Genomic DNA, 16,532 nt, shown 5'->3' with positions numbered 1-16,532 from the left:
AGAAGGTAATCTCATTGTTTTAATGATGTTATCAATGTTTCAAGATTTCAGGATTTTGGAATCTTAGAGGTGGAAGAAGGCTTAGAGACTATTTAATTTGTATTTCACAAAAATTTTCATTGGCTTACTAACCTCATGAGTTGTTCCTTTGATATACGGTCTCCATGGTCAAATAAGCTTGGGAGATGCTACATACTATTATGTAGTCCCCTCTTGGAGATTCTATGCATGTTAGCCTATTAAGGAGTCTGAGAAGTTCTGCAGCAAAGAAAACACAATTTCCTCAACTCATTTACCAAGGAACCCTTTTTTTTATTATAAGCATGCCAAATAATGTTCCATGGAACGTACTTTGGGAAATATTCCAATCATCTTATTTTATGAATGAGGAAATAAAGTTCATAAAGAGACTGTGGTTATAATTTTCCAGAACTAATGCCAGGAAGAATTAGCATTCATTTCCAGTTGTTCCTGGTAGCTTATATTAGCCCAGTGCTAACGGAAGTATAGTATCTCCCTTCTCTTACCTAATTCATGTATTCACCTGGCACAAGAGTCACCTTTTTATCCCATGTATCTTAGGTAACATCACAAAGGTGAGTTGGAGCACGAGTTAAGCACCAGGTTTGGGAATGGCTGCTGTCAGCTTCCTTTCTCGAGTAAGAACCCTAGATCCATATATCTTGTACTGGCAACTCAGAAGTACATGGGGTAGCCTTATTTTCCAAGATGGTAAACTATTCTTTGTAAAATTCCAACAAATCAAAATATTATCTTCTCTGAATTTATACAGTAGTTGCATTCCTGAAAAAATTCAAGACTAAAACCCCACAAAAATACTTTCACTGAGCATTTACTATACGATAGCACTTATATCTAAGTGCTTTACGTTAATTAATTCATTTAGTCTTCATGGTAATCCCATTTAGGTATGATTAATACCCACATTTTACATGAGGGAACTGAGACCGAGAAGATAAGTAACTTGTCCAACAACTCAGGAGTGGCAGAGCAGATGAACCCGGGCAGCACAACTCCAGAACTTGCACTCACATGTTCTGTGACTGTCAGCTCAAGGACCCAGAAACTGAGTCACTTGGGCATCTTCTGGACGGAGAGATCATGGCTAACAGAAGGCTGCTTCAGGCCCTAGGAACCTGACACCCAAAGGAAAACAGGCCAGACTACCTCCTTACAGCGTATTTACTCTCTGCTCTGGAGGATGAGGGAACAGTCAGAGAAGTGTTTGCGGCCAGCCTTGGACCCTGACCTCCCAGGACCTGCCAGTGTGAACTCTTCAGAAAGCAGAGACAGGAAACCACCCTGGCTTCCTTTTTACCTTTCCTCATGTTCCACTATCTCTTGCCAATAGCATGGTCCAACTGTGGACTACACCATCCAGCACCTTCCCATAATACAAACAACTGAAAAAAGCAGGGAGCAGAGAAAAACCAATGGAGTCCAAACACCTTTGGGACTGCCAGGCTAGGGAATGAGAGTCTTGGGACTTTCCTCCTACCCTACAGCCTGATCGGGAATAATTTCTTCCTCTGAGAGTGATTCTGTTGATAATCAGATGGGCCTCTGAGATACAAAACGTACTTTTCTTTGCTCTATTCCCTAAAAGGGAGTTCTAAGTGTCCCCGCCCTGGGGTGACTTGAAATGACAGTGAAGATTGATGCTTTGGGGTCTGTTCCAGCTCATTGCTCATTGCCCCATTATTTATTTGTTCTTAGCAAACCTGCTCCAAATAAATGCCATGTCCTCTGAGATTTGCTATAATAATATAAGTAACATTTATTAAGGGCTTTTTGTATACCAGGCAAAGCGCTAAGTTCTTTACTTTCATTATCTCATTGATAACAACTTTCTGAGATAAATACACTTATTAACTCTATTTACAGATAAGAAATTCAGGTCCAGAAGTTTACATTTCGATGGCCAGGTCAAATAGCCAGTAAAAGGTAGAACTGAGTGCAAACCCAGAACTGAGTGCCTTATTGCCAGCTTGACTGTTCTGAAGGAACTAATTAAAACTGGCCTGAGATTATACTTGAGGAAGAGGTGAGCTATTACAGGTATACTGGGATAAAGTTGGGTTCCTAGGACTTCTGTTTCCTTAACCACTGGACTTTCTTCTGCTCTTTAATTCTCCGGTGGTCGATAGTTATTCAGTTACTCAGCATAGTAAGGGAGCAGCCAGAGAGATCTTTCTGAAATGCAAATCTGCTGAGGTCCAGACTCCAGCTAAAATTTTTCCAGTGGTTCCCTGTGGTCCATAAGCTAAAGACCAGACTCCTTAACATAACATACAAGGCCGTGTGTAATCTGGGCCCCATGAGACTTCTATGACTGTCTCTCCCGTACTTTTCCTCATATACCCTGAGAACCTCATGTCAGCGCCGATAACCTGTGTACTGGATCTTGCCTCCACATCTGGGTCCATTACTGTTTCTTGTGCCCCAAATGTTTTCCTTCCCCCCTTCCTGCCCATCTGCTAAGCTTTTATTCATCCTTTTGGATTCTATGTAAGTGTCACACTTTTTGTGAAAAGACTTTCCTGATTTCTCAAGTAAAATGAATCCTCGCTTCTCAAGTCACTGCAGGACTAGAGTAGGTTTTGTAGTGCTTTGTTCACCTCTGGTGTCAATAGACTGTGAGCCCCTGAACACACCGTCACTTTTTTTTTAAGTTGTGATGAACTTTCCCATCTTAACCATTTTTAAGTGTATGTTCAGTTGTATACGTGTAAGTACCTCCACATTGCTATGCAGCCATCACCACCATCCCTCCACAGAACTCCTTTCACCCTGCAAAACTGACACTGTGCCCATTAAACACTAACTCTCCATTCCCCCTCCCCACAGCCCCTAGCAATCACCATTCTGTCTCTATGAATATGGCTCCTCTAGGTACCTCTTCCATTCACTTTCATATTCCCCAAATCTAGCACGTTGCCTTGCACAGAGTGCTTAATAAATGTTTATTGAGAGAGTACGTGAAATCCTTTCTCTAAGAGGCATGAACACATCTCTTGAATTTCTTTGTACCTGCCTTAGCAATAAATAGACTCCTTAGATGTTAAACTGGAAATCCTGAGACTTCCAAACTCTTCCAGAGTTCAGGTTCCCCAAAAGTAGAAGTTGTCTGAGCAAGTTCTCTCAAGGGGAGGAATTTTGCCTCCCTTACTGGGAAATGCCTAAAGTTTTTGTTACAGTTGGGTTGTAGATATGCTGTCCCCACATCACTTAGGAGAGGTCCTGAGGCAGAGTGACAGTGAATATTGATGTCTAGCCAGAACCATCTGTATTTCAAAACTTGGCTTCTCCCACACATACACAGGTATTTCCCTTAACTTCCCCCATCTGGGCAGAGGTTCTGCCATGATTCCAGCTAACCTAGCACCAGAGGCAGCTGCATTTTCTTACAGAACACACATTGGTAGCTGGTAACTTTCATTTTCTTGCAGAACGCACATTGGTAGCTGGTAACTTTCTGTCTTCAGAATCATACTTCACATACATGTTTGAGAATACATTTTTAGAAATATTTTGGGAAATGATACAATCTTAATTTGTGGATCAAAAATGATTTTGACCCTGTCACCTTTCAGGAAAATGAAAATCTGGTTGTTGATAGTTGCAAATTCCAAGAATGTAATAGGTTATGTCCAAATCACGTCACTCACTGTTGGCATTGAGATTTTTCATAGGCAGAGTCGTAACAGTGATCTCTACTTTTGAAACCATGGCATATCTCTTACCAAATCTCCTATCCAGTGTTTTTTCCTAACATCCTCAACTATTTGTATCCTGGCTGCTTATTAGAGTCACCTGGAGAGTATAAAAAGAAATTAAGGGCCAGCCCAGTGGCTCAGGTGGTTGGAGCACTGTGCTCCTAACGCCGAGGTCTCTGGTTTGATTCCCACATGGGCCAGTGAGCTGCGCCCTCTACAGCTAAGAGTGTGAACAATAGCTCTCCCTGAACTGGGCTGCCATGAGCAGCCGGAGGTTGGCGGGAGCTGCTGTGGGTTGCTGAGTGCTGCTGTGTGCAGCCATGGGCTACCGTGTGCTGCCATGAGCAGTGAGTGGCCAGCAGGCAGCCAGTGTGAGTGGCCCGCAGCCGATGAGAGCTGCTGTGAGCCACTGACCACCGACCGCCGCAGCCAGGGCGAGCGCAAGGCTCATAATACCAGCATGGGCCAGGGAACTGTGTCCCATACAACCAGACTGAGAAACAACGGCTTGAAAGGGAGTGGTGTCCTGTGTGGGGGAGAGGGAAACAGAAGAAAGGGGGGAAGAATTTTTTTTTAACCCTGAGTTCCAAACCCTAAGATTCTGATTCTGATTCCTGAAGTGGGAGCCCAGGCAATTTAAAAGTTTTCCAGGGGATTATAATGTGCAGCAAGGGTGGAAAATCACCACAGCAGAAGGGTGGTGTTGCTCAAAGGCGAGGTCTGGGCTGTGTAGACATACATGTGGGTGGGTGAGTTGCTTCTTCCAGTTAAGTCCACACCAGCTATGTATTAGCACATAATAGAAAGCCTACTGGGCCTCTCCCCTGTGTCAGTGACAATGGTTGTCTCCAGCCTTTGGTCTAATTCCATAACCTTTTGTTCCTGCGGCATCTTACAGAGAGCGTTGAATTCCACTGAGTAAATGCCCAAAGGAGAGTGGCCTGCACTTCCCCTTTAGCCAACTCCAGGTAGACCTGAGGCTGTGTGACCCTGGTGAGCCTGGGGGGATGTGAGATGCTCACGAACTAGTGCCCCAAAGGGAAACCAAGGCTTGTAGTCAGCCAGTAGCCCGGCAGCTGATCCCCCTCCTCCCTAACCAGGCCTAGCTTAATAAACAGTTTTGGTGGTGTAGGAAAAAGGTTCGATTCTCTCCATAGCTGTCTTTTGCATATTGGATTTCCTAGTAACCGCCACATTTAAAAGCAAGATTTACAGTTAGACCTGACAGACACAGATTTGAAATCTAGCTGTGTCCTTGATAATCACTAAACCTCTCTAAATCCCTTTTCCCTAATTTGTAAACTGGGCCTAATAGCACCTACCTCAGAGGATTAAATGAGATAGTGTGTGTGAAGGGCTAGCACCACGACTGAAATGTAGTAATCACCCACTCAATAAATGGCAGTGAGCCTTTTTGCTGGTGCCATCCAATCCCACGTGGGAGACTTTAGGAGCAGAAAGGGGGTAGGACTGTGCTCCCTCAGCAGGGTGTCTGCATGGAGAGCTTCAGGGCCAGGGATAGGAAGCCCTTTGCCCCAGACGTGGTCATGGAACACAATTTGAAAGCTGGGATTGTAATCACCTTCTAAGGACAAAGCTCCCGATTTCTCCCACAAGCTACAGCTTGCTGCTGCCTTTGCACATACTCCGGCCATTTTTCCTGCCTTCTTTGTTCTATTTCCGTGCCTGTGGGAGTGTAGGAAAGCTGCTGCCTTCCTCAGGTTGCTATTTAAAGACATTCTGAAAGATGCTGCCACCACTGCTCCTAGCGCCAGAGCAGCTGCTGTTTCTGTCCCTGAAGCAACGAGGTGGATGCAGCCCCTGTCAGTTGGTCTGTGACCCCTCAAAGCCTTGGGTAGCATGCCTCAGCATAAGCTAGCCTAGGGGCACACACAATTAGGTGTCAGTAAGTCCATTCACCGACTTTTTGTTGTAGGATCCTTGAGCTGTCACCCCTACCAGGTGTAACCTTAGTGGCAGTGTTGGTCTTTGTCCCCAACCTGCTCATCCTGTTCATCCCTGTAGCATTTTTGGCACTCGACTGGTTAATTTTTTTCTCCCTTATTCTTCCATGAAAATCACACATGATACCCTCCTCATCCCCTCCTCACCCATCTCCAGTTTTCACTTGTGATACTCTCCCCATTTAACAGCCAGACACAATCCAGAAGGGGTAAAAATGCCATTTTTCGCTGGGTCTAGCAGAGAAAAATACTTTGGAAATAAAAGGTTTTTGAAATGCTCAGTAACCTCCGGCTAATAATGCTACCCTGAACTTCATTCAGCATGTTTGAGATTCTCTGTCGGGTGTGGATAGAAATCTCTTAGACATTAGTAATCCTGTCTTTCTTTGGTGACCCTCCCAACGCTTTCAATGAAGTGTCTCAAAAGCCCGGTCTTTCTGTCTGAATCGGCCCTCATTTCTTTTTAATAGACACATCAAAGTGAAGGTTTAGGTTTTATCGGGGAAAGCATTTATTCTTCTTTAGGCCAGAGCTCCCTGAATGAGGTCCAGATTGGCCACCTCCATCTGCTTCCCCAATTTGTTTCCTGCCCATTATCTCAGAGAGGCTGCTTGCCTGCAAGACCCCAGCGCCTGGCTCCACGCTCCGCAGAATCCCTCCCTGCTCTCAGCTCTGGACTCGCATGGTCTGTGTCCTCGATTATCAGGTGCCCACTCTGGCCCTGATACTGTGCTCAGACGACAGACAGTACATCTGTTTCTCCTCTTTTAAACCTGTTTCGTTTCTTCTAACTCCCCTCCGTTTATTCATCTTCCTGATGACTCTTTTTTTGGCCTCTGCTCTCTATTTTTCATTTTGAGAGCTGTGCCTTTCCCCACATTTTTTTTAGCTACTTGGTATTAAACTCAATGAGCTCAATGTCAGAGTAATAATAGCAACAGTACTTTGAATCATATATCACTTTTCTTGTGATAGCAAAGTCTTCTCACATGCATTGTCTCTTTTGATCCCATATACACTTGTAAGGTAGGCAGTATATGTGCTTTATGCTCCCCGCTTTGTAGTAGTGAAAATAATAACCACTTTGAGAGGCAGAATGTATAGGAGTTAATAAAGAACATCAGCTCTAAGTCAGGCTGCCAGGGTTTGAATCCTGGCTCTACCTGGTAGGAGCTGTGCGGCCCCAGGCAAATTGGAGATAATAATAGTACTTCTCTCCTTGTGTTGTTGTGAGGATTAAGTGAATTACTATAGAGAAAATGCCTAGAACCATACCTGGCACATAACAGGTAATGTATAAGGGTTAGCTGTTGTTATCATTCATTCATTCATCAAAAATTTACTACATGCCACAGCGGCTACATGCCAGGCTCTGTTTTGGCCTCAGTGACAAGATGGACACAGTTCTGGGCCTCAGAGAGTTCACAGTGTTAGTGCAGGAGGCTGACAAACTGTCTCTTATTTAGCACCCACCATACACAACTCCTTGTGTTTGCATCTTCAGAGACATTAACTCTAATTCTTACAACAACCTTAAAAGGAGACAGAATTACCCCCATTTTACAGATGAGATCACTGGGTTCCAAGAGCTGAAGTAGTTTGCTCCTAGCTAGTAATTAGGAATGCCAGGATTCACTTCGCCCGATTCGCCTGCCTCTAGACCATTTGATTCAACTCTGCGTGTCTCTCTGCCCCACAGGGTGGGGAGCTCCTGACAGGTAGGCATGAGCCCTCGTTGCCCAAAATAGGTTGCATCGTCTACTGCACATGGGTTGTGAAATGTTGGCTGAGTTGTGCTCTGTGGATGATCCTTGACTCTCTGCCCCATTTCTGGTCTCATCTTTTCACTCTCACTTCCTTCAGCCACCAAATCATACATTAGTTTTAACATGGAGGTGCAGTGGTCAAAATGAGGGTTCTTAGGAGTTGGCCTATAATTTTCTGACATACTCATACTGCACCTATTGCTTATTCCAAGGTGTTTTTAAACAGAACTACTCAGATTCTGGGGTTTCCTCCTCTTCTGGCCCCTAATCTAGAGAATCTTTTTTTCTGCCAGGCCAGTCTCCAGCCACTAACTCCAGTCAGTGTCTTGCCTTTTATTTCAATGTCTGATTTCCCGGTCAGTCCTGTTTCTGTCTTTGTTTCCAATACTTATTTATTTCTTAGCCACAATTGGTGGTTGATAGGATTGCATGGAATTTCATTTTCTTTCTTTCTGACCTTTTTCTGCCTCATCTATTGGTTCTATAGAAGATTGAACTTCTAAGTATAGTTAGTATATGCTAGCATTAATTTTTTTATCCTTTTATGTTTAGTAACCCACTTTCCCCTTAAATATTAAGAAATTATAGATGGGGGCGGTTGGTTAGCTCAGCTGGTTAGAGAGCGGTGCTCTTAACAACAAGGTTGCCGGTGCCATCCCCACATGGGCCACTGAGCTGCACCCTCCACAACTAGATTGAAACAACTACTTGACTTGGAGCTGATGGGACTTGGAAAACACACTTAAAATAAAGCTTAAAAAAAAAGAAAAGAAAGTATAGATGGAAAGTCCTCTGCTAGATCACGTCTTTCCGAGTTCTTACTTCTGTAAATGTCTGGTTTGTGACCGTTTGTGTTGTGTCTTGTTGATCTCACATAATAATAACAGAAGAATAATAACTTCCATTTGTAAAATCACCCTGAAGTATAAAGGACTTTTAAAATATTAAAATAATTTTTTTAATGTAACTGAATCTACTAATTACTAAATGTCTTTACTAATGGAGCTTGTGTTAGAGAGGCAGTTTGACTAGAGACTTGTTTCTTCTTCTGTTTTCCAGATATTTGGGTTGTGGTTCTATTGCTTTTATAATGAAATAAATAAGTAAATAAGTTTAGGAACTAAATAGAAGAAAGGTATTTGCTATTTATTGCTTCTTTTGATCTTAACGCAGATACAATAACCACTTCAGTGATGTTCCAGGTCAAGCTCAATGAAAGAGTCAAACACTGTTTTCCTGCTTTTCCATTGAAAGTGCACCTGTGTGCCCAAGGCAGTCTTTTGCGCACACATTCCCTTTTCAGTATGCCCTGCCTCATCGGGTCTTTTCTAAGCCATGTCTAACCCGAAAGACTTACCCTTGGCCCTGAAGCAGCAGCATTGTGTGCTTCTGGGAACGGACCTGGCACCTGGAGGGGAGGGGAAGAGAGGAAGTGTGTCTTGGGGTGGGGGGGACTCACACTCTAAATTCTTTTAATAAAGCACCCGAACCCCACCTCTTTCCAAAAAGTTTCAGACTGAGAATCTTGGTAGTTCTTTACGGTATCCTTGGCCCACCTCCACTCACACCTGTACCCCCCTCCACCTTTCCCTGGAGTCCTTGGGCCTTGATGTGTGGGGGTCTGAAGAGCAGGTGTGTTGAACTCTTAATGAGAGGTTTCCTCCGTGGGATTGCCTATATCCTGCCCACCACAGAGGCTCCTGTGAGTAACTTTACCTTTGAACTCTCCTTGTATTCAGCCTCTGATCCTTGGGATTTGGTGACAATCCCTGGCTGGCAGGAAGCTTTGATCCCTGGGGAGTCCAGAGGAAGTCCTGTGATGTGTGGGATTCCCAGGGTTACAGGGATTGGGTAGAAGCCATACCAGGATGGGTTGCTAAGGTAGACCCATTAATTAAGAAGGAGCCTTTGCCTAACACTCAGCTGCCTAAAAAAGGAGATCCGGTAACTGATAACAAGGAGCTCAGCGCCCCTCAGGTGTGAAGTGGTGTTTACACGAGCATTGTTGTTATTTTAAGGACACAGCAGTGCTGAGGGGAAAATTCCTCCCCCCGTCAGGAAAGAACTGAGTGCCTTAGAACTTCCCTTTGTAACAAGTAAAAGCCAACCTTACTGTGAATGTTAGGAGGCTCTAGCAAAAAATCTCTCAGAGACTTCTGAGTAGGTAAAAGATTCCTCTGGAAGAAGGGGGGGAAAAGATTATCTTATAATAAACAGTGGAAACACTAGAATTCCTCTACAAGAGGCACTCTGGGCTATAATCCATTGGCGAGAGTGGTGGGAGACTTGTCTTTAAGCTGTATTCGCATAGCAAGCACACCTGGTTTGCTTAGAATCTGCATTTATTAGAGGTGGCTGGGGGTTGAGGGGACTCTGAAGCTTCCCCAAGCCGCTCCTTGGTGCCTCCCCTTGGCTACAGATAAAAGAGTAAAGGCCCTTTCGCATGTTCTGCCCCCACCCACCTCCACAGGTAGAAATCACCTTTGCTACCACAGAACCACCTACAGCAGTCTCTTGGGGTGGGGACTACATTGTCTGGGATGTGTATCTACCTCCCCATGAGGCTCTAGCTGCCAGAGGGTAGGGTTTGTACATTATTCATCCTTTTATCACCAGCACACTGCCTGGGCACGAAATAGGGGCCTTAATAATGATTATTGAATGAATGAGTCATCATGAGGCGGTAGTTCTGGGGAAATCATCCTTTTCCTAGAATCATCTCTTTTTCACACTGCCAGCTGTAAGGACAGAAAGAGCAGTCAGGATAGCGCCAGAGCCCTGTGCCTGCGCCAGGAGACCTGAATCCTATCGTGTCTTGGCAGCTTTTTGAGAAAACCCGAGAGACCAGTACACAGCAGAGATGGGACAGCATCTTTGTGAGGTCTGCCCACCACTCAATGTGGGGAAACTGGGCAAGGAGCACTGACAGTTGTCTGCATGGCTGACTGCATAGTATATGGGACCCAGTGCAAAGTCCCTTGTTCCAAAAAAATTTAAAAAAGGTGCTGCTAATGGTTGTTGGTGAAAGAATGTCTAGCCTAAGAAAAAGTCTTGTAAGAGTTCATTTAAACCAAACTGACCACAGTTGCTGAGAAGCAAAATCTCAACAGATTGAGACAGTGCTCTGTAGAAGGCAATTTTGCAGCTGATTTTGTACATTAGAATCAAAAGAGGACATGTAAAGGGGTTACATGAAATCCATTGGTGGTAGATTAGGGAGGCTGGAGAAAGCAAAGGAGAAATCTGTGGGATTGGATTAAAAAAAGCAAAACGGAGAGAAACACCCCTCTTACAATGGTGGGTACAAGATTAGTTAACATTTACAGCACATAGAGTATGTGGGCAACAAGATAACAAAGTGGTCTGGTGCTCTGGTGCCCGCGGTTGTGCCTTTGAAGGGTCTGGAAAAGAAGATTACTCTGACATTTTAAAGGTATGTTATCTTATATGCACAAAGACAGTAGACAATTTCAAAGTTAAAGACTGACCTTTGTCAAGGAAGCTGCAGGCCTAGGACATGACTACCACCATGACCCGATTTTAGTTGGGAATCTTTACATCAGACCACCCTGTGTGGTTACTTTGGCTTCTGGGTTTGTAAGGCCCGCCACACAAGTTTCCTCTGAGCGGGTCACGTTTAGTATGTGGCCCCTTTTTCATCCACATGGTTTTAAAATATAAAGTTTTTTCCTTCCTTCCACAATCTCTCTCTCAACGTGTCATGGTGTTTATTATTTGCTACCGTGTTTCACCGAAAATAAGACCTAGCAGGACGATCAGCTCAAATGCGTCTTTTGGAGCAAAAATTAATATAAGACTCGGTCTTATTTTACTATAATATAAGACTGGGTATAATATAATATAATATAATATAATATAATATAATATAATATCTGATCTTTTATTAATTTTTGCTCCAAAAGACACATTAGAGCTGATTGTCTGCCTAGGTTTTATTTTCGGGGAAACGGTATTAATGTTCTAAGTAAAGAAATGTTTAAATGTTAAATTATTAGCATGAATTTTACTGTTTATCTTTATATTGTGCAATGCCACTTTTAAATGTAAATATAAGAGCATTTAACTCATACTTTGAATCACCAAAATTACACAATTTGTATTCCATAGCTTGTACATGCATATGTATTTCCTTCTTAGCAGAACAGTGGAAACTCCGCAGAAAACTAACTCAACTATTTTATTTCACTTCTTGATACATGCATATTCTGCCAGAACTCTTTACCTTCTGTTTATTGATGAGTCAGAATGGACTGAAAGGAACAAGAACTGTAGGTTGTCCTGTTTCCTTGTGTGTCATCATTTTCAGTGTAAATGGTTGGCTAAAACAGGGAAGCAACATGAAAAATATATGATAAGAGTTCCTTACTCATCTATGTTTCTTTGAAAGCCATTGCCATCTTTCTGTGTTTGAAGCAAGTTCTGGTTTGAATGGAAAGTGTGGCCTTTTTGGGCTATCAGTGCCTCCATTTGCTCAGTTGTAAACGTAACAAACACGCTCCCTTCCATGGCTTCTGGTGTTGCTGAACGCCCACACATTGTGGATCCATCCGAAGCTTGTGCTCATGGGGCATGGCGAGCGCTGATATTTGAACTCACTGGCAAGGAATGGCAGACATGCATATTGGGCATATCGCCTCTGCTCACACACATGTTCCTTTGTCTCATTGGACTTCATGTACTAAACACAAGTTCAAAGATAAAATTATTAAGAATTTTAAGATGGCAGCAGCAGATCATTAAATAATTGTACGGCCCTCTTGATCATGGGGGCCTGTGTGACTGTACAGATCACACACCCATGAAGCCAACCCAGGTTTTCTCATTGTTTCAATAGATGTCCTTAAATTTTTTAGTTTTTACCAAGTGAGAGACTAACCAGGAGTAGCGTGCATGCCTTCTTTTATTCATAACTATTTTTCAGGTATGTGCCATATGCCAGTTACTATATGAGGCACTGGGACTACACCAGAGTGAACAAGGCAAGACATGGCCTCAGTGTCACTAGTACATGTGACCTTTTAAAATTACACAGTAAATACTTAAATTACAATTGGGATAAGGGCTACAATCAGAGCTATAGGCAGGATAGGAAAGCTTATGGTGGGTGTTAAAGTAAGGCACCTCTGAGGAAGTGGCGTTTTAGGCTAAGAGTAAGCAGGATTTGTAGGGTGAAAGGAAGTGAAATAGTCTTCCAAGCTGAGGGAACGGCGTGTGCAAAGTCCTTGAGCTGGGAAGGAACTTTGTTCAGACAAGGAAAGAAAGAAGGGCTGCACAACTGGAGCACCGGAGACAAGTGGGAGACCAGCAAGTGGCCTGGGGGGCTTGATTTGTGTACCCCATTTCCCTGCCTTCTTCCACTCCCCAGTACCCATGCTGATCATGAATATAAAAGCTGGAAGGGGACCTTTCTCTGTTCTTTAGCAAGCCTAAGGTACGTAGTGCTGCATGCTTAGTTTACTTGTGTGGAATGCTCTGGGCATCTTGGGCCCAGACCATGTACTTGTTACCCAGCGAATTAACCATTTCCCATCATTTCTGTTCATCATCTCCGGTTCACTTCCTGTTCCTAAAATGTGACCTCTCTTTCCTCTGATCTCTCATCACTCTCCCTGCTCTTTTAGGACACTTACCATGTTCTGTTCTGTATGTCTTTATTTACATGCATGTCTTATCTGCAAGCCTTTTAAGGGTAGGTTCTATATCTGTTTTACCTGTTAAATGGCCTTAGGAAAATCCTTCTCTAGTAGTTGATTCAGTTCAATAAAAAGCTTATTTATTTTTTAAATAAGTAAAATATTCATAAAATACAATATTGAAAAGGTACAAAAAAGAGGATATAATTCCCCCTATCCCTCCCCAGTTTCCCTCCCTGAAGGCCAATTGTTTTTTAATGTATTTTTGCAAAAACAGTCCATGTTTATATTATATAGGCTATTATACATATTTATTACTTGGTTTTTATGAAAAGCCATAAGTATGAAACAATGGATAAATAATCTACATTCTCCTATTGTTTACTGATCTTCCTCCTTTTTAGAAATTATTCATTGGCACAGCCTTCAATATACAGTCAACTCTTGAAGTTCCAGTCGTGAGGGAGAAAATTTTAAAGTCCATCTGAACCAATTATTGTCATAGATGCTCCCATATATCGAAATGAACCCAACTTGATGCACCAGGTGACATTACTGATAAACAGAAAGAATACAGTGTAGTGTAGTGGCTGAGATTGTAGGTCCTATTTCTTCTAAGCAAAATACAAACCACAGAAACCATAAAGGAAAAAATTTGATCAATTTAGCTACATGAAAAATGTACATTTCTTCACTAGAAAAAAGTTTTCACAAAAATTACCAACTGGGAAAAAAATTTGCAACTCATATGTAATGGACCTTTTTTCATATACAAAGAGCTCTTACAAATCAATAAAGAAATGACTAATTATTCATACCAGAAAAAATATATATAGTTATGTAGTTATTAGAAAGATGCAAATTTAAAACAGAAAGATGCTATTTTTCACTTACTGGATTAGTAAACATAAGGAGTTTAGAATACATAGTACTGTAAATTACATAGTACAGGAGTTTTCATACTATTAGGTAAAACTAAATTCTTGCAACCTCTCTGGCCTTATCTATCAAAATCTTAAGTGTGCATTACCCTTTGACATAGAAATTCCATTTCTAGATGTTTGTCCTACAGGTACATTTGTATGTGCCTGTAAAGACTTAGGTAACAGAATATTTATTGCAGCAATATTTGCAATAGCAAAATATTAAAAACATGACTTAAATGACTCCTTGGGAGAGTGGCTAAATAAATTCATCCTATGCAGTCATTTAAAAAAAAGTAATTTCCATATATGCCAATTAGACAAAAGACCTTCAAAACATGTTAAGTGGGGGTGGAGATCATGGTACATAGCAGTGTAGCATATAATTCTGTGCTTTAAAAAATACGGGGAAAAGGCATATACATATATATGCTTGTAAACACCTAGAATATTTCTCACAATTAAGAATGATATCCTCTGAGAAGGGAAACTAGGAGTCTGGAGTAGAAGAGAGACTTATTTTTTAATATGTATTTTTTGGTACTATAGTTCCATTTCAATATAAATAAATAAGAACACAGACTCCACCATTCTTTTTTTTTTTAAGCTAAGTAACCTTGGGAGGTTACTTAACCTTCTAATCCTCTGTTTCCACATCTGTAAAATGGGACTAATAACTTTCCTTTATATGACTGGCATAAAAATTAGATAACATATGGAAAATACCTAGTACAGTACCTGACCCAAAAATAACTTTTGAGAAAGAATCAGCCCAGAAGTAACTTCAGAAGTAGCCACAGACAAATTATGTGACCCTCCGTGACCAGGTTGTCTTCATTCCCTAGTTTGACCAGATGATCCCTAAGGCCCCTTACTCTGAGTTTCTCCATTCTTTTGAAACCTGTTTCTTGCTAGATGTTCTAGCTCCCAAGCAGGAGGATTTCGAAGGAAATTAGGAGTTTATGGGAGTAGGTGCTTTGGCATCCTCCCAATTCCTTATCAGACGGTAAGATCAGAGCCTTGGGTGTGAAAAATGGGTGCGGCTGTGTCTATGGAGTCCTTTCCTGTTTCCTATCACTGAGTTGCAATTGAACAAAAAATTGGGCTGTCCCGGTGGCTCAGGCGGTTGGAGCTCCGAGCTCCTAACACCGAAGGCTGTCGGTTGACTCCTGCAAGGGATGGTGGGCTGTGCCCCCTGCAACTGACAATGGCAACTGGACCTGGAGCTGAGCTGCGCCCTCCACAACTAAGATTGAAAGAACAACAGCTTGACTTGGAAAAAGTCCTGGAAGTACACACTGTTCCCCAATAAAGTCCTGTTCCCCTTCCCCAATAAAATCTTAAAAAAAAATAAATAAATAATGGAAGGAGAACTGACTCTGGGTGGTGAACACACAATGGGATTTATAGATGATGTAATACAGAATTGTACACCTGAAATCTATGTAATTTTACTAACAATTGTCACTCCAATAAATTAAAAAAATAGTGACTGGGGGAAGGGCATAGAAATAGAACTGTGGAGGAAATTTTTTAAAGTAATGGTAAGGAAAAGCATGATTGTTGAAGAAATAGCCTCCTGGGTTTCATAAGATAGACGCCTTCTTCTGTGGATCTCAGCAGAGGGCTTTGTGGGAGCCAGACAAAAATGCTGGTAATTGTATGCTAGGAGCAACCATATCTGGGCAGTATTGCCTGTCTATGGTCCTGAGGTCTGTGCTATGCTTTGGGATTCAAGGAAGGGGTCTGGAATCTATACTTCGTCCTGGGGCTAAAGGGAAGCAGCAGCCCCAAAGGGCAAAGGCCAGTGTAGTGGCCTGTAGTGGCAGGGGGGCATGAGAAACCCACAGGGAAGCCTAGCTCAGTACAGCTGCTCCTCCGTCCGTCTCCAACTTGAGAGGGTTGTGCGTTATCCTTTTAAGGGAGCATGAGTTTCCTCACAGAAGTCCTCAGACAGAAGGCAGTTTGGTTGTTCTTGGAAATGTTGACACAGTAGACACATGGTCATGACGCTGTCTCTCTTATACAGGTGCTAAAGGACGTCCTGAAGGATCTCTACCACCTGCTGAAGCACGTAGTACATTTGGAACCTGACGATGTGGCCAAGCTCCATGCCCAGCTGGCCTTGGAAGAGCTAGATGAAATAATGAGAAACTTCCTGTTCCCACCACAGAAGCTGGAGAAAAAAATCATGGTCCTGCCATAGACCTGGCTGGCTCAAAGGACATTGAGCAGGCAGAGGGACCAAGCAGCCAGAGCAGTACCCATGCCTTCCAGCAGGTGGCCCCACGGTCTCTTTGATGCTGGCAATATGGCTGACTGGAGGTGGCTTTATGTCTCTGGTCAGTTGTCTTCAGGCTGACCTTCCTAAAGCATCTATTTAGTCAGCCCGTATCCAGCCTGAAGTGTGTGCCATTAAAAGAAAAAAGATTACAAATCCCATTAATTTGCTTATTTCACTGTCCTATAACATTTAGAAAAGGATATC

At 42.6% G+C, this 16,532-nt stretch overlaps 1 protein-coding gene across 1 annotated transcript in view; it reads left to right on the top strand.

The window, feature by feature from the left end:
• The window catches only part of TANGO6 (transport and golgi organization 6 homolog), a 140,603-nt gene extending 124,119 nt beyond the window's left edge, over positions 1 to 16,484 (top strand). The window contains exon 18 of the mRNA XM_019756706.2: positions 16,074 to 16,484. Coding sequence (XP_019612265.2) covers positions 16,074 to 16,250 — 177 coding nt within the window. The 3' untranslated portion in view covers positions 16,251 to 16,484. The remainder of the gene's footprint in view (positions 1 to 16,073) is intronic.
• The last annotated feature ends 48 nt before the right edge of the window (positions 16,485 to 16,532 follow it).

The sequence above is a fragment of the Rhinolophus sinicus genome, linkage group LG11 (assembly GCF_036562045.2).
Source record: "Rhinolophus sinicus isolate RSC01 linkage group LG11, ASM3656204v1, whole genome shotgun sequence".
In the NCBI taxonomy this organism is placed as follows: Eukaryota; Metazoa; Chordata; class Mammalia; order Chiroptera; family Rhinolophidae; genus Rhinolophus; species Rhinolophus sinicus.
The sequence above is the reverse complement of the archived record's forward strand: the minus strand, read 5'-3'. Positions and strand labels throughout refer to the sequence as shown.